General features: G+C 39.8%; 1 protein-coding gene across 2 annotated transcripts; it reads right to left on the reverse strand.

Moving 5' to 3' along the window:
- Positions 1-791: 791 nt before the first annotated feature.
- kita (KIT proto-oncogene, receptor tyrosine kinase a) lies at positions 792-19,260 on the reverse strand. Of its 2 annotated transcripts, none has more exons than XM_087836199.1 (21): positions 18,934-19,260; positions 15,901-16,152; positions 14,570-14,854; positions 14,336-14,475; positions 13,734-13,905; positions 12,154-12,337; positions 11,092-11,207; positions 10,751-10,865; positions 8,906-9,090; positions 7,459-7,565; positions 7,199-7,313; positions 6,539-6,643; positions 6,061-6,171; positions 5,813-5,954; positions 5,554-5,648; positions 5,317-5,447; positions 4,486-4,608; positions 3,271-3,382; positions 3,078-3,177; positions 2,715-2,820; positions 792-1,362 (listed from the first exon to the last, which is right to left on the reverse strand). In XM_087836199.1, the coding sequence occupies exons 1-21, from the start codon at positions 18,995-18,997 to the stop codon at positions 1,180-1,182; spliced, it is 2,943 nt and encodes a 980-aa protein (XP_087692325.1). In that variant the 5' UTR covers positions 18,998-19,260; the 3' UTR covers positions 792-1,179. The 2 variants fall into 2 exon arrangements, with proteins under 2 accessions (XP_087692325.1, XP_087692324.1); XM_087836198.1 differs by having other exon boundaries at positions 13,734-13,926.
- Positions 19,261-20,420: the final 1,160 nt, after the last annotated feature.

The raw sequence follows: 20,420 nt of genomic DNA on the forward strand, positions 1-20,420 counted from the left end.
TCTAACTAACATGAAGCACTTACGGACTCTAAGCATGGCATGACATGCTGTCTAATAGCTTATACACCAGAATCTTATCATCTCATTTTCAATTGGCCCCTGAAAAGTAGCTCCTTCATGTAAAATAGATCTAAACAGATGGGTATAATACTGATGATAACAGAACAGGATATCAAAAAAAAAAAAAGTAAAAGCTGCATTAGTTAGTATGTGGAATGATGAAGTTCAAGTGCCTTGAGTGCTTTTTTTCCTCCAACAACTGCAACAGCAAACCACAGTAAAAATAAAAATGCTACATACATTTTCATGAAAGGAAACAACAAACAATAACAAAACATATAAATGCAAAAAGTATATATATATGTATATATTAGTGCTGTCAGCGTTAATCTCGTTAAAATGACATTAACGGCATAACTGCATTAATTAAATCTCTGTTAGCGAGTTAGCGCAGATCGGCCCATGCGTGAGTCTGGACAGCACTAACGCGTTAACAAGCAAACCACGCTAATGAGCTAACCGCGCTAACGCATTGACGCTGTGCAGCCCCTTGCTAACTCGCTAACGGAGATTTGCCACGTTAATGCGGGTTATGCCGTTAATGTAATTTTAACAAGATTAATGCTAACAGCACTAATATATATATATATATATGTATATATATATATATATATATATATATATATATATATATATATATATATATATATATATATATATATATATATATATATATATATATATATATATATATATTGGGAGAGAGTAAGGGACACTCCCCCCACGCCCCGGAATAACGCAAGAAACAAAAAGAGGTAAAAAAATAAAAACACCAAAACAAACTGTATGAAATGTGTAAGGAAAAAATTAACTGGAAAAACAAAACAAAACTGATTACAGTGTAATATGGTTTTACATAATGACAGTTTTAGAGTAACGTTTGATGTCCCTCAATTCTCCCTGGTGCCTTAACAGTTCCTTCCTGGAAGCAGGGGAGCATTAGTCCAACTGTTCTCCCTGTAGTCGTCAACAACAGTGGCAAAGATAAATGCCTTCCTTCTGCAACACATGACAGAAAAATGCTGCTGGTACCAGGTTGAGGAGCAGGTGTAGTGGTTGGGTGTTGTGGCGGATCATTACAGGCACTTTATGAGGCAGCCAGACAGGTCGGGTGGGTTCTTACACCCACTCGGCTGACAGGATTGTTCCCTCCAGGAAGACCTCGTGTTGGACTAGTAAGGGCTGAGTTGGAGTACTGTTACTGCCGGCTGAGTTGAGATGGTGAGACGCTGGGCTCTGAGAACTCTGCTCCTCCCTTGCTCTAGGCATCATAGGAAGCATGGAGCTGAAGTTCAGATAAATCTAAATATAAGACGAAAGAGCGAAACAAAAATCTGTGAGGGTTGATACTGTGTACTGGCGTGTTTAACTTTAAACATATCAGTGATCAGTGTTGTCTCATCTACACAATTACTCTGTCTTTTAGCTGTGTTGTTTTCTTATTCAATCTTTCTTATTTTTCTTTTTTCTTTTTTTTTCCTCAAGATTAAAACCAGGTTTTAGGCAGAGCCTAAACAACCATCAACAGCATTGTAATAAAATTCTACAGCTCTGTTATCTTGACAATTTTCATACGGGATGCACAATTACTCATCATATAATGCCTCTGCAGGAGACTTCACAACACATCTCTAACACATCGTGTCCTTTTCAAGCATTCTTGCTGTTTCTAGGATGGCTGTAGCTCAGGTGGCAGAGCAGGTCAGCCACTAACCAGAAGGTCAGTGGTTTGATCCCAGGCCCTCCCAAATATCTTGGGCAAGATACTAACCCCATGTTTGTCAGAGGGCTCGGTGGCGCCAGTGTCCGGCAGCCTCGCCCCAGGGCAGCTGTGGCTACAATGTAGCTTGCCATCACCCGTGTGTGAATGGGTGGATGACTGAATGTAGTGTAAAGCGCTATACAAATACAGGCCATTTACCATTTCTAACTTGCTCGTTCTCATGTTTGTTGTCAGTAATTGCTGCTTGTGCTGTTACTCTCTCTTAGACATTAGGCTCCACATGTATACATGTGCAAGGCCTGGGTCCATCCAAAATTAAGCCATACTCCTAAATATAAATTATTTTCAAATGTAATAACAATCCTATTTTGGCTAAAGTGGTCCTGTCACACAAAAGATAATACGGTATGAATCACTGCTTTTACTATATTTAATATGATTCCAAAAATGAAATGATATCTTGTTATTTCTAGGCTTGTCTAACAATAATTTCCTGTCCTGAGCCACACAAGTATATATTGTTTCTCATTGTTTTTCATACGATCCTCAGTTTAACTTATCTATGCTGTTGCCATTGGCTATTTCTTAACTTAATCCCAGAAGCTAGTTGGTGTGAAAATATAGGAAAACATTGTTTATTTGATTAGATTTTTTTCTGGGGAAGAAACCCCAAAACTCAAACCAATTATGTATGTTCCTGTGTTTGGTTCCTACAAAATCAGCTACCCATGAGTGCGAGTCATCACAATCAGTAATCAATACTATAAAAAAAAAGCATTTTTGAGCACATTATTTTTTATTAAACCCTACCAACTGGAACAAAAGTCTATCCAAGCTAAACTCACGGTCTGTGGGGTATTCTGGGTACATTATTTTCAGGAATGTTGCCTTGGATAATGAAAGAAAACAACACTCAAATGTTGAAACTTACACGTTTAGTGGCATCTGACAGCTGCTGTTCAATCGTTTCCACGACCTTCCTGAACGGGGGTCTGTTGAAGGGGTCAGCATCCCAGCAGCACCTCATAATCTCATACCTGCACAGCAGTAATCAAACATACAATTATTATATCCTGTTTCTTTTGTGTCTATTGTTTTCTGTTCTCACTTCCATCTGAAAGTTTTAACACATCCTCATTTTTAGTTTTTATTGTGAAAAGCCAAGTACAACAGGAAGACAGAATGCTGCTATTGATATCCTGCTCATTACACTCTTTCCTAGTCTCACCACCTCCATCTGTCTCACTAAATCTCTCCTTTTGATGATCCACATTTCAATTCAACAAAAACTCACATTTCACTGGGCGCAAACTCTGGGGCATCCATTCTGTATCCTTCTTTTATTAGTTTGTAGAACTTGGCGTCCACCTGCATACCAGGGTACGGACTGTTTCCTATGTTCAGCCGAGATATTTAGTTACATTACACACTTGTGAAAACACACAGATAGCCAGACAAACACACATAAAGTGGATGGAGAGACATACCCAGTGAGAAGATTTCCCAAAGCAAGATGCCATATGACCACACGTCACTCTCGAATGTGTAAACACACTCAAAGATACTTTCTGGAGACATCCATTTCACTGGCAGACGAGCCTGAAAGGTAAAGTGAATATATGGCAACTTGCAATAAATTACAATGTGACATGAAACCTTTTCCTGAAAATGTTTTTTTTGGCTGGGGACAGAAAATGTGCAACAGAGGGTTGATAAATGAATAGCCTAGACAAAGTATGCAGAAGGTATTTGCCTGGGGTCCCAAAGAACACCCAGAGCTCGGCACAAATTTGTGAGGCTCATACCTCACAAATTTGACAATCAGTTTATTGGCTGTCATGCATAGAGAAATCAATTTGGGATAGAGGTCAGTCAGAAATAAGACTACTTGCATAAGAGATGTAAGTGTTAAAGTTTGTTCTTTTTAATAAAGTACTGTGTTTGCAGCTATCAAGCACCTGAGGGATACAGAACAACTGAGGCCACTGTTGAAACAAGGAAAAAATGTAATATGCTAAAATAAAACTTTATCGCAAAGAGATTCTTCTGTAAAATGTAAATTAAATACAGTACAGGTTCTCCATAGACAGATAAGATCAGGTACCTACACTGGCTTGGGAAAAATACCCGTAAGCTACTGTGTTCACAAAAGCTCGTCTTATAGACAGGTACGTTGGATGACTCCTGAATTTACATATCAGGAAGTGTGGCAAGGCAAATAAACCTCTGGATTTACAATTTGAGAACTACACAAACAAAAGCTTCCAGTTTTCCGGATTTGTCTGTATCATGTTCCTGCGAATCCATTACAAGAGTAGAGTTCATACTAGCAACCTGGCTAAAATCAACAAACAAACAAACAAAAATCTTGTTCAAGTAATCACTTATAAAGTCCAAATCTTTCCTTGTGACACTGTTGACTAGCAGGAATAGACTTTCCTGCTAGTTATTTTCTAGCACGTGAAAGTTTTGCTAGTGAATTCAAATGAAGCATCATTTAAACTAAATCTCACTTTCTAGTGAGCTAGAATAGGTCATAAAGAAGAAATTTGTTTTTATAGTAGGTCTGAATGGTGATGAATTAAGCGGATGACCTCCAAACCTATCAAACAGTCTTATCCTACTCCAAACTAGTGATACTAAAGATGTATCACGCCTCTAATATTATATCCCTGTGTGTCCTGCAGCTAGTGCAGACTTACATTGCCTTTGACGACATAATTAGAATCTGTGGTGATGTCTCGGGCAAGGCCAAAATCACAGATTTTGGCCACTCTTCCTTCAGTCAGCAGGATATTTCTGGCAGCCAGGTCTCTGTGAATACACTGAAAAACAAATGCATCATTACTTATACAATCCAGTGATACATGATACATGTTACATACATTAACAGTTAATCACATAGTCATGAATGAGGTGCTTTTTCTGAATGCTCTTTGCTACTGAGCTTCCGCACTTGGGTCTGTAACATACAACCACTGACACCGATACATGAGAGCACTGGCCTCAGTATCATTGCCTCCACAACCAATGAATTTTTCAGCAGCTTCTTCAACATCCATTTTGGATCTGTTTACTAGCTGTGGAAACATGATCCATGCGCCACGTTAAAAACGTCAGATTATCAGGCATCAGAGTTTTATCCACAAATCTAATTTGTTAGTCCATGTAAAGAAAATGCATTTTATACATGGTAGAAAATAAATAGTGAAACAAATGTGGACTGCCGTTTGTATCCAGCCTAATATTGTCATGACTGGACATCAAAACCTGCAGCACAGTTATGAGGAAAATGGACAAGAAATACTGATCTTATGCAAGCAATATAACCCTATAGCATTAGCTCAAAAGGACAGAATGTGGGGTGGTAATGATAATGTTAAAGGTGTATAGAAATTTGGAGTAAAATCCTCCCTAGAATGTTCTGGAAGGACACCAAATTTTTTTCGCTGTGAGTGAAAAAATCAGAACATATGTATTTTCCTGCGTTATATGGACTGCCATTAAAAAATGACATTCAAGTGGATGCTCACACTTTTCGAGGCTAAGAACTCCATGCCTTTGGCAACTTGGTATGAGAAACTGAGGAGATCTTCGGTGTCCAGAGACAAACCGTCATCAGCAAACATCTCATTCTCCGTGTCTGCTTCAACGTAAGGACCACCTGAGAAGACAAACAAAATAAAGATGATTTTTCCAATGTGATGATGTAACCACCTTGGCGTGCTAATAAAGATAGGAGAAATTTGATGAATGGCTGGCCGGCTTGCCTTTGCGTAGCGAGTTTCTCTTCTCAGAGGATGAGCTGACCGGTGCGTTGCCAGCAACAGAAGGCTTCATGGTCATGTAGCTGTTCAAGCTGTCACTGTGAAGAGGAAAGGAGCAGTCTAGTCTCAGCTGAATACAGCCACACATAAGCATGCTGCTGTCCAAATAACTTCCTCCTACGCACGTTCTGGATAGTAAATACTAGTTCTGTTATTTCCACGGGACAATAAATCACTTTTTAAAGATAAAAAAGAACCTGACCCATCTGTGACTCTCTGCTGCATGACGTTGCGGTTGTAGTAATCGTCCTCAAGCTTAAAGCAGATGCACAAGTCTCTCTTTCTGCGTAGAAAGTTGAGCAGATCTCCGAAACAGCAGTATTCTGTGATCACCAGGGTAGGACCTGCAGTACAGTGAAAATAAATCTCCTCAAAATTTGCAGCAATTTATGAAGTTTACAACTTTATTCCAGTCATAAACAATAACGCAAGCGAAAATGGTTGCCTCACCTCCAACTGTGCAGGCTCCCAGCAGGTTGACAATATTTATGTGGTTTCCCAAGTAACTGAGGACTTTCAGCTCTGACATTAGTGCTTCTTTCTCTGTGGCATGAGCGCTAGCTGTGGAAAGAAAAATATGCAATGCACTCATTATTTAGTGAAATATTAAGGGTACACTGTAGCCAAACTCCTGTTAAGCAGTGCTTGCATATCATGATCTGGTATTTGCTAGCTTAAAATACATAATTGTTGAGAGCTAAATGAAATAAAAGAGCTCTGTTGAAATTTTTTAATATAGCTATATAGCATAGCGTGCAAACCACCAGAAAAACCATGTAATGACTCTGTTTACAGGCATCTGCAGGCAAATTATGTTTTCATTAGAATTTCTGGACAGCGTGAAGCTACTGTGCACATTTCTCACATAGTCAAAACAGCTACACAGTGCTTATCCCACTTTATTTGCATGTGTCTTGACAGCACTTACATTTGAGCATTTTCACAGCCACAGTCATGACTGAATCTGCTTTGGAGAGTCCATATGCAGTGGCTTCCACCACTTTTCCAAATGCACCAGATCCCAGAGTCTTCCCTAAAAAATGGAGACAGAAACAAAACTGTTAATCCCCATCCTGTTTTTTCTCCAACAAACAAGTTCCATGGTAGTGTTCCTAGGACAACACCAGTTTTAACCCCCAGGCTGTGTACGTAGGCACCAGGACATGCAGGATCCTGTTTAAGGTTTGTTGAAAACACCCAGAATATGTCAACAATATTGTGTTTGCAGTGAGGGAGTGGGGTTTCATCATTAATGAACTGTGGGACTGGTTAGTAAATAAAGACCACAGACATGGCTAAGCCCCTAATGCTGTGTCCATACACAGAAACCAGAGTGGCTGTCAATCAATGGGAACTAGCCTGAGGGTGGCAACGATGATGTCATACCCACTGGACTGTTAGGCTTTATTACAGATACAAGCCCCCATTTATCTTCATATCATCCTGCTCCCTACTTACACCTAAGACATGGCACCCAGAACATAAATTTTAGGGCTGCAGTGTGTCAGAAATTATGGATTAATGTAATTACGGGAGCCTAGATACGGAACACAGTACAGATTTTGGTAAATAGGTTCCGGATGCTCACCAAAGCGCAAGTTGTTTCGCGGAAACTCCCACTGGTCATCGTACGGTAGCTGGGTTGGGTCAATGTCCACATAGTCGTTTCCGATAACTTTCCACTGAATCTGATATTTGGGTTTCTAATGTGAACAATAAGACGCGGAGATATCAAAATACAATTCATGTATTAATTACATGTGGCATCTCTCTGGTCTTTCTATTCACTTGTTTATAAATGTAATCAAAGAGGGTGGGGCATGCAGGAAATGTACAGTGCTTTCTTACCTGCATGTACTTGTAGAACAGCATGATAAGGATGAGGCAGAGGATGCCTGCTGCTGAAATGGAGCCAATTAGCAGAGGGGTGAACAGGTCATGTGGAACTCTTTTCTCTGCAGAGAGACAGAAACAGTAATGTTTGATAGAGCCAATCGGGGAATCTTTTCAAGGTTTGTCATGTTTACATTCTAAACGACATTGACAAGGAGGCATTAAGGTAAGCCAGAGAAGTCTAAGTCAAAGTGAAGCCCACTTTGATCAAATAACCACAAACTAATCCAATTATACAAGTATACATACTGTGGAGTTCTGTGCTTTTATTCTTTCTTTAAAAAAATGATGCACTTTGTTTTGCTAATTGCTTAAATTCACCTTGTTTTTAGTTTGGTTTTTTTAAGCCGCAATGTTGTCCTTATTTTTTACAGCTGTGCTGGGAATAATTAGAAGTAATCAGTGTTCTGTTCCGTTGTGTCTGGCTCATTGTGATGCCTTATTGTTTTGCTCCTCTGTACAGTGGGGTGTAATAAGCTCTTTAGCGATAAGAAGCTTTCTCTCCACTTCAAATCTGAGAATGCAGAGTCTGCAGGAACTAATCCCCTGTAAACCTGTCAGTGGTTTCTAAAGCTCTGCGTGTTCTCTGCTGCAGCTCACTGACACCTCCGAGCCTCCCACAGCACCACAATGCCCGGCATCGCCAGGACTCCTACTGTGCTCCACAGTCTCAGCGCCTCCGTCTGGTCCGCTGTTACTCTGTAAAGCAGAAAAATCCTGGGCACACACTCCCAAAGGCCTGTCCTGTCTGGCCACAAACACTCGTCTTCCTCATAATGCTCGCCCACATACCCGCTGGAGCCACAGTTAGCCCCTGTGTCTTGCATAAACCCAGTCCTCCAGGCTCATTTGGGGACAACTCAGCTCAGACTCAGACTACTTTGAGGACACTGCAGAGCAGATGGGGAGGCCGTTACAAAAAAGTGGTTTTAGGGTCATGAAGTAAACAATGGACTCACCAAATGCTATCTGAGCCAATCATGTCTTCACCATTGTTTACCTAACAGATCATAGACGAACAACATCTGGTAGGACTTCATTTATGGGTTAATCCCTGCCAAAGTCATGTTTTCAGTAAATATTTTGCTGAGGAATTATCCTTCCCCTCAGTGGCGTTCACTGAGGGGAAGACCTGCTTAGATAACTTAGTGCATGGAGTCACAGACAGACTTTGCCAGATCTGTAATTTTTTTGTGTTCCAAAAAGTAAATAAATTCTTACACCTATGTCCTCTGTTGTTGTCCTATAATATTACGAAGAAAGCATGCAGAGGATTGCATCACTTCAGCAGCAAAACATGTGAACTGACAGACGTCAACGCCTCCTTTAATTCCACAACCCCTATTTAGACTACCTGTGCTGCTTATGTATGACTGGATGTATATCCGTGAATTCAACTCACCACTAATAGAGTAAAGTATGTAGGCTTGCTCTCCCTCCACTGTAGCCACACATTCCAGAGTATTGAACCGTGCTCTGCTGATGTTCACCCGACTCTCCACCTCTGTCTTCCCGAACATGGGACTGAACAGTGTGATGGTGATGACATTGAGCTCCTCCTGGGTGGAATTTACCTGCTGGGAGCACCTGAAGGCAGAAGATTATATACTGTTGACAAAAGAGTTGATGGGATCATCTAGATTTCCAATGGTTGTCTGTTGTCTGGAATCTCTTCTGTATGTCTCTGAAAGATTACTTTCTTTAGGCTTTAAAACCCTTTCAAATAACCTAACTTTACAATATGCAGAACCACAGAAGCATGCATTTCTATTTTAGTACAACAGCAGCTGTTAGTTTCACCTTTTGTGATGTCTTTTTGTGCTCATGAACCAAAGATGAAATATTTGTAATTAACCTTTGACAGTACTGTACTAATAAGAGTAGCAGTTATTTAAGTGCTCTCTGGTGATAGGCTGACTTAGATCAGGTTACTTTCTACTTGGATATACATGCCTTACATGCCTTTAATGAGTGTGCATGTAGTAAGCGTTAAGTGGATTTGACTACAATTTAAAAAAAAATGACTGGCTAAAGTTTGGATTATCAGCAGTGATTCATTGACCCAGCTGCTTTGGATTGGTATTGCTACAGCAACCCAGGGCTCCTCCTTGAGCACACTTTATGTTTGACACAAGATGAACCCTGTCCACTTGTAGTACCAACCAATCACAAATCAATACTTCTCAATCCCCTGTCACATGGGAGGGTCATCTTATGACAGTCAACCAATCACAGGTCAGCCCAGTCAAATCCCTCAATCTCACATTCCACCGTCATCATCATTCCTGACTCTTTCCAATGTGTCTTTAGTGTGACCCTTAGGACCCTTGACATGCACTTCATTTCTATCATGTTAAAGGTTGAATATGGAGATAAAACTCCAAATACATAAATGGTTAGTGTTGTGTGCAAACACAGTGCTAAAATACGCAGTAAACGACCAAGAATTCTCCGAAATGCAAAATGAAAATGTTGTATTTAGAAAGATTTAGTATTTAGAAAGTATTTAGTTAAATTCACAGACGTAAGCCTCATTGCCTTGCTTAAGCCATGAGACTTTTTTTTAGAAGACATAAATCTAATAATTGGATAACATTAGAGAATTTTGTTTGTTGTACACAAATTACAGAGCTGCTATTGATTTTGGTTTGGCAGGTTTTCCTTTGTTTAGTCAGTTTATGAGACAGATGACCGATCTGGCTAATATGAGTTTCCAACCAGTATAATTACTTTAGGCTGGAGTTCTAAAGTGCAGCACATACCATTGGACTCTGCCTCTGCTAATTATTATTTTACTTTCTGCTGTGTTACAAATTGAGCAATTATTTTGTATTTATCACAATGAAAATGTGTAGTTTTCCCTTGAGGGACCACATCCATTTTTTCATTTTTGCCAACTGAAATGATTAAAGCCTTACTAAATCACATCAGTCAGTCATAACGGAAACTCTCTAGCTATATTATTTTATAAAATGTTGCTCAACACTTAATCAGGGGCTTTGAGGCCATTGTTTGGTCAGATATGTTTGGCAGTGCCCCAGCAGCTGTCATTGCTAAACTTGGTGCAGGAATGTATGACATGACATTTCAAGATGCAGCCCCGTCCGCAAAAACATTGAAAAAAGCAAGACAAACAGAAACATCTTACGAGAAGTCACAACCCTTTAAAAAAATATTTTGACATGTTGGTAACAGTAAGTAGTAGTCAGTAAATAGAAAAGAATTTTAGAAGCTTTAAAAATCTCACCTGGCATATGGATGCTCACAGTAGTACCAGGTGATCTGGGGAGCAGGGAACCCCTCAGCCACACAGCGCACCTGTCCATTCACTGGGCTGTCAATCGATACAATTTCTGGTTTACCTGATAAACACAAGTTAATGTCACAATGTATGTAACAATGAACAAGCAGGAAAAATATTGGTTTAAGCATTAGCAAGGTATATTTGCAAGGTGTGGTGACGGTGGAGAGCTGGACTTCATTCCACACAAAGTAAGTGTAAAATACACTATGGGTGGGTCATGAAATTCATCCCATGGCTTAAGGGAATATGAAACCTTTCAAAAAAAAAAAGTGAAAACAACTTACTGATCACAAAGACGGTGAATGTCTGATTTGCTGAAGCATCACCATTGGAGGCTTGAAAGGTGTAAACTCCACCCTCTAACATTTTCAGCCGCACTAGCCTCAGCTCACTGATGTAACTAAACATAAAATAATTATTTTATTAGTGCATTTGTTGATTTTTAAGATTCAAATATCACAGTATTCCATTCAAGCTCTAATTGCGCCAAAACAGGAAAGAGCCGATTCTCATTCTCATCTCCCACTCTGGGAGAAAGAACATAAAATGTTCAGATATTTGCATTTTATATTGTAACCATCTTTTCTTTGTTTTCTGCTCTTTCATGTGCATCTGCAGTATGCATATGAAAAATATTATTAGACAAGTATTAAATCTTTTCAGTCTTTTTTTTTTGCATCTATTCACTGTTGTGGCCACTGTAGTAAAAGAAGTTTTTTCTAGTTATCGGTATCAATTGTATCAATGGATATTTACGAGTTATATCAAAGTCAGGCTTAAAGGTTGCATCAGGGTTTTATTAGGAACAAGTCTCGGCAAACATCTTGAAACTAGTCTGGGCGTCTTCTTCCTGTTGTAATGCAGCATTACCCCAATGAAGTTCAATTCTAATGATCATTGAGACATAAAAAAGTGTAGTAATAAAAACATATCTTCTTTGCCAAAAATAAGTATTTTAAAAGCTGTTCACCCTACAGGATATACTCTTATTATCTTTTTTGCTGTTGCAGAATTTTTTAACATATTTCACAATGCCATATCTCCTGACAGTAATATTGAGGGTGGGAGGCACGCAGGATTACATCAGAATACACATTTCTATCTGCAGCATGTAGGTTACACTCCAGATATATAATGGTTTTATTTCTCAAGACAGTCATTCACAGTCTGACAGCTCCTGTTTCACAAGAAACCCCAGGGCACTGTTTCAACTGTATATTTAAAGGGACTATAACCTGCAGCTAAACCAGAGATTCACCTAAAATAAACTTGGCTGAATGTGATGTTTCCATCTTTCCAACACTTAGATAAAAACAAAGCAAGTGTGTGCTTGTGTGCTGTCACACCTGTATTCATCACTGTGTGTGGTGATCACATGGTCAGTTGTGTTTCTCAGCTCATGGCCTTTAAAGCTCCAGGAGATGTGCGGCTTTGGATAAGCCACTATTCGAACTTTCAGGGACAAACTCTCGCCGGAGCGGACATTAAAGATGCTGCCGTTTGTGGGCATTAAGTCGATGAATCCTCTTTCTGAAAAATAAGAAAATTTAATTGTTGTCAAATTTGTAGATTAATGCACCGAAGTCTGAATTATCTAACTAGTGCTGTTCTCATCCAACACATGCACTCCAAAGGGTTAAGATACATTTAAATGTGAGGGGTTTAAAGTAAACACCTCACAAACTGTTTGTAACTGTAAGCAGTAGTTTGACATTTTGGTTCAATTTTAAGTTTTAACAGCAGCAGAATACTGAAAATAGATCTCATCAGGAGTTGGGAGAAAATGTACCACTATATACTGTATGCTCTGACTGATCTGGTCTGTTATTTGGGGCATGATGTTACTTACGTATATTATTATTATCACATGCCAGATAATCTGTGGCTGTTTCAGGAATATTCAGTTATTTTGTTGTCACCATAAAATGTGACTCTAAGTGGTGATGGTCCATGAGAGTTCATGATATACACAATACTGGTGCCAGATGCATTAACGTCTTTAAAGAAAGTTGAAGTGATAGTACAGAATGAATGCTATTTTGTTCCCTTAACTTCTTGTACAGTGGGTTAGATTTAGTTCAGCCTAGTTAATGTCTATCAATCACAGTGAAATATATCTTCTCATTTAACTGTTATGCTCTTCCTTTTTTCTAGTCATATCTGTACTGCTGCAATGGTGGATGCTTATATAAAACACTGGTAAAGTTTCAAACAAGGTATGTTTAAGTATTACCAATGAGCAAAAAGCTCAACATTAGTCAGGTTTGTTCTTATTCTTGACTCTATATGATAAATGACCTGTATTTGTTTTTGCTGCCCTGGGGTGCAGTGACAGAGGCAAGGCTGCCAGACACTGGCGCCACCGGGCCCTCTGACCACCACCAGTAGGCAACGGGTGAAGTGTCTTGCCCAAGGACACAACGACAGAGACTGTCGGAGCTGGGGCTCGAACCGGCAACCTTCCGATGACAAGACAAACTGCCAACTCTTGAGCCACGATCGCCCCATGACATTAATGAGAGAGAACATGCTTAATATGATCATATAAGGTGTTCAGCTTTGGATGTGAGTGTAGAAACACCTACCTGATGTTCACATGTTTTGTTTGTGAGAGGCAATCAGAAGAAAACGATTTTTTAAAAGCATGAATCATACAAAGCTTCATTAGTAGAATCAAAGAATACTAATACTGTTGGAAATTAGTGTATTGGGTTCCCTTTAACTCGTTTAAAACACTGAAAACTTAATGATGCAGCAAATGTTTGAGGAGAATATTTCACAAAAACTCAAAACAAGAATCCAAATGTGTTTTTATTGCCACCTGTGAGTGGCAACAGAATTGTCGAGATTGGACAGCTGAATTCCATAACAATTAAGTTCATGTCCAGCTTCAAATGCAAAAAACAAAATGACATCACTTACTCACCATATACATCGAGCCACACCGACTTGCTGCTGACCCCTTTTCCATTCCTAACTTCACATATGTAACTCCCAGCATCCTGCGGCCGTACTGCATCAATTTGCAGTGTCGTTCTGTGGCTATTGGCAAATTTTTCCATCAGGGATTCTGAAGAACTGCCAACCTTTGCTGGTTGCTGTGGATACCAGACGGCACCCTGTCAACGCCCAGAGATCTCTAGAGATTAACCCTGTCTGCATGTCTATGCTCACCAAGCACAAACTACCACATGCACACAACCACCTGCATGCAAGCACACACACCTACGGTAGCCCACAAGGTACACTGCAAGGCATACCTGAAGCTTAGACATTATGGACTTTTTAAAGACAGGCAACAGGAAGACGCAAGGACGAGGCTGTGCTACCAGTGAAAGATTCGCCAATATTATAAGGGACTTGATTTAATTTCCTTTGAATTATTTTTTCATTTTGGAGCACCAAATTGTAGCAGCTCATTTGGAATGGCAACAAATGCAGAATTTTAAGGCAACTCAAAAAGGGAAGCAGTTAAATCTTTCACTGACGGCAAAGCACACAGCAAAGACAAAGGCAGAAGGTTCTCACCGAGCCAGGTGGGGTGACCCACGTGATGTTGATTTCTCTATTGGCATTACTGGTGTTGCAGGTGAGGGAGAATCTCTCACCTCGGGTCAGAATCACTCTTGTGGATGGTTGGAGCTCAACTACAGGAGGCGCAGTGGGTACTGCAATAAACCAAACCTCATGTGATGTCATTCCTTTGGTTGATTTTAGCCAAATCGAAAAATGTACATATGCTGCACACCCACACTATTTTACCTGGTACAACACTCAGGAAGAATTGGCCTGATCTGACGTCCTTTCCATGGAGTCTTCCTGCACACACATAGCAACCTTCGTAGGCCTTTTGTGTGTTTTGCAGGTTTATGCCATGCTCCAGGCTGGCGGAGAACTGGAGACCAGGGGGCAGAGTTTTACTGGAGCATGTTTCCAGGTGCATATTCTCCAGATCTGGATCAGTTGCCAGGCAAGGGAAGGAAGCATTTTCTCCCTCACGAGTAACATATCTATACACCTTTAGTTTTCTGAAGGGATTTCCAGGATCTGGCAAAAAAAATAAATAAATAAAAGAAATTGCAAAGGTAGCATGAAAGCAGGGTAACAGTATATGGGTATTTGAACTTTTTATTATAATAATGGGGATGTAATGCTGGATATCCAGTTCCTTTATATACAAGGAACAATGTACTTTGCTGTGACAGTCTTTTCTGTTTCACATTATTAAACCTATGTTCCTAATAATCTCCAAATTCAACTATGAAACCACTGAGATCTCAGTGGACCCGCTGGGTACTGTGAGATGTTGACTCTATTGATTGGTTTGCTCGGATAGATTCTGCAGATGCTTTATCAGACTGGGACTGAGGACTTTCTAGGCTGGGTCAATGGCTTTGCATCTCCAACTAATTTCTGCAGTTAATTGTCTTGCTGGGGAAGGCTCATCTCAGATGTTTGAGGTAATTGATAATATAAACTAGAAACTGTTGCTACTTAGCTCAGACTTAACTGGCCATGCACTTTGTGCTGTTTGTGCCCAGTGAAATCTGTCTTAAGTCACACTGCTATTACCATGGGAACCATAATTGTTGCCAAAACAACCAACAACCAGGACTAACATGTGAAATATTATCAATCTGTAGATATTCCTTTTGAATAAGTTCCTTAACGAGAAAACAGGATGATCTTCCAACACAATTTAAACGATTACCAAACAAAATACTTCTCAATATTTCTAAATATCATCTGCTAAGCAGTTCCTGCTTGTTGCCTCAAAGGTAGATGAACGGATTGTGGAGTGAATGATCAGCACATGATAGAAGCCAGCAGTGATGGCTTTGGGCCAAGGGGATATTGGGTCATGTAGAAGAAGAAATACAGTAAAACTCAGTCATACACTCAATAAATAGCTCTGGTAGCTACTGTACCTGTCCAGGGCAAAGTCACAAACACCTTCTTCTGCTAATACACCCACACACATAGATTTTGTCTACTTTTCCCTGCAGCCTGCGTACACTCTCCTTTCTCTTTCTCTCACACAAAATTACCACACAGTCTCGAAAGCGTTTAATCACCAAGAAACATTTAGGTACCTTTCACATAGACGTAGATGGAGGCTTGCTCCTTGGAACCCTCCTCCTGGCAGATATAGCGACCCATGTGAGTAGGCAGAGCCTTCTTAATTGAATATGTCAACATCCCATCGATGTTGTTTGCTGCCAGCAGCTTTGACCTCTCCCGCTTCCACTGTATCCTGTTTTCACCCTGGCAACGTAGTTTGAAGGGTTCGTTGAGCTGGATGACAATGTGGGGTCTGGCAGGGGTGATAGTGGGCTTTGTATCACCTTGAATGGGAAAAAGAATGTATTTAAATGAATGCCACGGGTATGAAAATGCAAGAAAGTGCAAAATCAAGGCTATATTTCTTAAGCCTTCATATGAACTTAAGGCCCTACAGTTTATTCATTTGGAGATTTGTTTTGTTTTTACTTGACCAAAGCTATTGTACAGCAGTAAAATGTTTTCAGCACTGTGAAATCAAGATGTTTCCACTTATATGGCCCCACAAGCCTCCCATGCATCATGAAAGCTTAGGGATAAAATCTCTGATGTAAAGTTAAACATAAGGGTAGCCCACACCAAATTTCAAAGCAAAAGATTTATACTGGCAATCATTCACAATTTGACCAACAGGGACACGAACTTTATGTGTAAAACTTCTTCAGTATATTTATTTGTTCTCAACATTTATGACTTGTGACTTCTTGAAACAACATGAATTGTACTCATGGCTTCTGTACTCAGGATGTCGCTCCACAAAACAAGATGTTTTGCCAAAAAATTGCTTGTCAATCAATGTCTGATTTTTATTGAAAGATGCTAGGAGACCAAAAAGAAAGATTTTCACAAGAAAAAATTAAATCAATCAATTTATTGATTAACTTAAAAAAACAAAACAAAAGCACCCCTTGAATTAATAATAGGGCTCTCTGATGGATCCAGACCCTCAAGCTGAAAATGACTTTGCAAAACATTTATCTGCATCAGTGGTGTAAGTAAAACAGCTTCAGAATATGTAAACTGTTCTACGATAGTTAAAAGAAATGCTTTTCGACTGGCATTATAAAGCAGACTGGTGGTGAAAAATGTGCCACATGCGAAAACACTCAATACTTAATATGTGCTTTTTACCAGTCATGGTATAAAATAAAACAAATGCCTGTAGCATGGTCTGTATTTAAAGGGGTGGGGGTGTAACCCAGAGTCTTAATCTGCTGCACCAACTGAAAACAGGTGGGGAAAGATTGAGTTGCTTGAGTAATGTTTTTGTCCCCTGAGAAAACATGACTGTCTTTATTGAAGCCACTTGTGATAAACACTATAGGACTGTGGCTGCAGCAGCAGTACAACAGGAATGAACAACAAGGTTTTTATGTGAATAGATGTGCTCTTTCCATCCTTTTAAGTGTTTATTCATTTATATATTTATAAAATATATAAATGAATAAACACTGTTCAGAGAGCCAGTCAGGCACTAACAAGCCATGAAGAAAGACACTATTGTAAGAAGGATGTGTAGCAAGAAAACATTTATCTTAAATGATGAAATACAGGGAATTTCAGGAATTGCAGGGTATCAGTATACAAATACACCCTGTTAAGAGACTGTAAATAATACCAACATTGCCCTGAGTTCGGGATATTAAAACGTGAAGATTTGGATATCAGTATAAAAGAAGGAGATTAATTTACATGCGATGTATATTAAGCCTAACTGAATATTCATTGCGTTTATTTAGTTGATCTGATTTATTATATCCACCAAATTTAGAACAAACACGGTAAAACTTAATTAGGTCCACACTGTGCGTAAACGGGCTAAAGGCACACTTCGTGGCGTGCCGTATTGCGTCATATGCCAGGTAAGCTTGTGCGCGCTCGCTGGAAATGTGGCAGTTATTCGAAGCCTCTGGTGAAAATGTCGTGAACATCAACCGTCCCCTATGGGCGCATTATATGCTGCCAAGCTGTCGGTCAGATGGAAGTCCACCTGATGCCGCCCTGAACTGGAAGAAACTCCGTAGGCGCACCATGTGCGCAAAGGAGCGCAAAGTTAAACAGCAACACTCGCGGTTCACCGCTTTTATAAACATGCATGGCCAATGTCGGTTTTTCATAAATTTCCATAGAGATAGCTCTGGGAAAATCCCAAACTCTGTTTCCTAACAAGATTTAAAACAACAACAACCCAAATCTAATTTAAAAAATGACAGGCTGCACATCAATCCACTTAAAGCGACCAAAAAATTGAATCGTGAAATTTTAATAAACTGACACTGAGTATTTTTAAAAGGCAGTAAAGATATTATTAACTGTTTATAGACGATTGTCCTATTCGGCTGGACTCTGAAGATGATGCCAAGTCGTAACAGTTGCAATGTGTTTTTGATATTCATCCTCAGATCAAAACACAACCAACCCGGAGCGCAGGCGAAACGTTTTACATTGCTCAGTGTTAAAAGTCACACACGTGACAATATTTATCTAAACAAAAAAGTGAGAAATTACATGTGAATGCAGTCCTGCTTTCGACAGGCGTTTTGCATACTTCCTGTGAATCATGAGACGCCAATAAATTTCCATACTGACGGTTATGTGCAGCTCCAGGAAAAACAAACGGCTTCATCGTGCACAAAATGATCAAGAAGTCTCTTTGAAGCTCACTCTTGCACATTGTTCAACACTTTATCGTTTTGATTACTTTTTTTTTTTTTTTTTTTTTTTTTAAATAGCGCCCTGTTTTCCCAATATAACATAAAATATTAAAGTAGCTCCAGCGCCCAGATCGTCCGCATTAGTATCCACTTTCCTCATTAGGTTTCTCTGACTTCGGGTCGTCTTATTCAGCACCCTTCAGATCTGACTACTTCATAGAACAAAGAGAAGTACGGAAAAATCGCGATGGGAGGCAAGTGCAGCGGTACGGTTCGCTATATTAGATTATCTTTATCACACTGGGCTGCAAAATAGCAATCATTAAAACAGAAACCCTTTCTTTGTTCAAAATTGAAAAGCAACAGTTGTCTGCGTAAACTGGCGCGTCAAGTGTAAAGGCTCAGTCTTACCTGGATGGAAGGTTAGCTGTAAAAACACAGAGAGAAGTATCCAGTGGTATTCCATAGTTATCATTCCATGGGTCTACCTGTGAAGGTGAGCCAATGCCTTTATATGAGTAAGGTAGCTCTTGTCTGCTCGCCTAGCGCGTCGGAGTTGTGGGCAGTTGACCGTGGGCTCTGATAGAGGCGCACTTAGAAGTCTTTAAAGGCACAGATGCTCAATTCATCTCGCAACAGCAGCAGCCGTCGCCAATCTGCAAACATACTGTTCTCCTGGGGAGCGCCAGAGGGGACGGAGCAGGCCGACCAGGTATCTCTGACTGGCTGTGGCGTCAACAACATGTTTATAGGAGCCAGTGGTGGAGCCTATTACTCACACGATACAGTGAAAGAGGGAGGTGTTTGTGACCTGCAGTGTGCTTCCCAGCACACACACACATATGCACACACTGAACTCAGAGAGAGACTGACAGATCAAGACAAGGGTATATGCAAGATGGCATATGCTGTAGATGATGTTATCGCTGATGTAGCCCGCATGCACATGCTTAAGATAATTTCACTTTTTTTTTTAACCTTTTACGTATGAGTGGAAGTCAGATCGATAGATGTGCATTTTTTGTGGCTTTTGTTTTTATCAGATAAGAAGTCTAACCAAATGACTGTACACCATTAGCATCCATTTCAGCTTTAATCACACTAGCATTGGTCATTTTTCCCACGGCTTTATTATTTTACATGTTTTTTCACCAGACAACTCCCTCCTCCTAAGAACAGATATGACTAGCCCTGTGAAACTCTCTCTCTCTCTGTCTCTCTCTGTCTCTCTCTCTCTCTCTCTCTCTCTCTCTCTCTCTCACACACACACACACACACACACACACACACACACACACACACACACTAATGTGGTCTAGTTTTCCATTGCCTGTCACATCCATTGCTTTCTGACTGTCCTATTTGAAAGCACGTGGCAGCGCGATTTTAGCTAAAAGCAACTGTTGCAATAAACCACAATACCGTCCTCATTAAGTCGATTAGATTTACTCTGTGAGTTAATTATTCATTCATAACGCACCCAATCTGTCATCGTGTTCACGTCAAATAGGCATAGAACATTAATTTTGGCCAGTGGTAGGAAAAATGGGCTTCTTTTCCTTCCTGCAAAATGTGAAAATATTTTCAGTATATTCAATTCAAATGAATGCAAAATTTTCATTTTTCTTCACCTTATTAAACAAAGATTTCAGGTCTTGCCTATGTCATATTTAGTATTTGAGCATCAGACTAACAGATCTGTCTAAAAATCACATGAATTTTTTTTTTTTTTAAAAAAAGCCAATGTTTAGTTTTTAAACTATAATTTCCATAATTAGACTTTGCATTTTAAGTTGCACTGCTTCACAAAAGCGCAGCACGGTGGCACGGTGGTTAGCACTGTTGCCACACAGCAAGAAGGTCCTGAGTTCAATTCCACCATCAGGCCGGGGTCTTTC

Source organism: Neolamprologus brichardi, chromosome 23 (genome assembly GCF_056152115.1).
Source record: "Neolamprologus brichardi isolate AB-2024 chromosome 23, ASM5615211v1, whole genome shotgun sequence".
NCBI lineage: Eukaryota > Metazoa > Chordata > Actinopteri > Cichliformes > Cichlidae > Neolamprologus > Neolamprologus brichardi.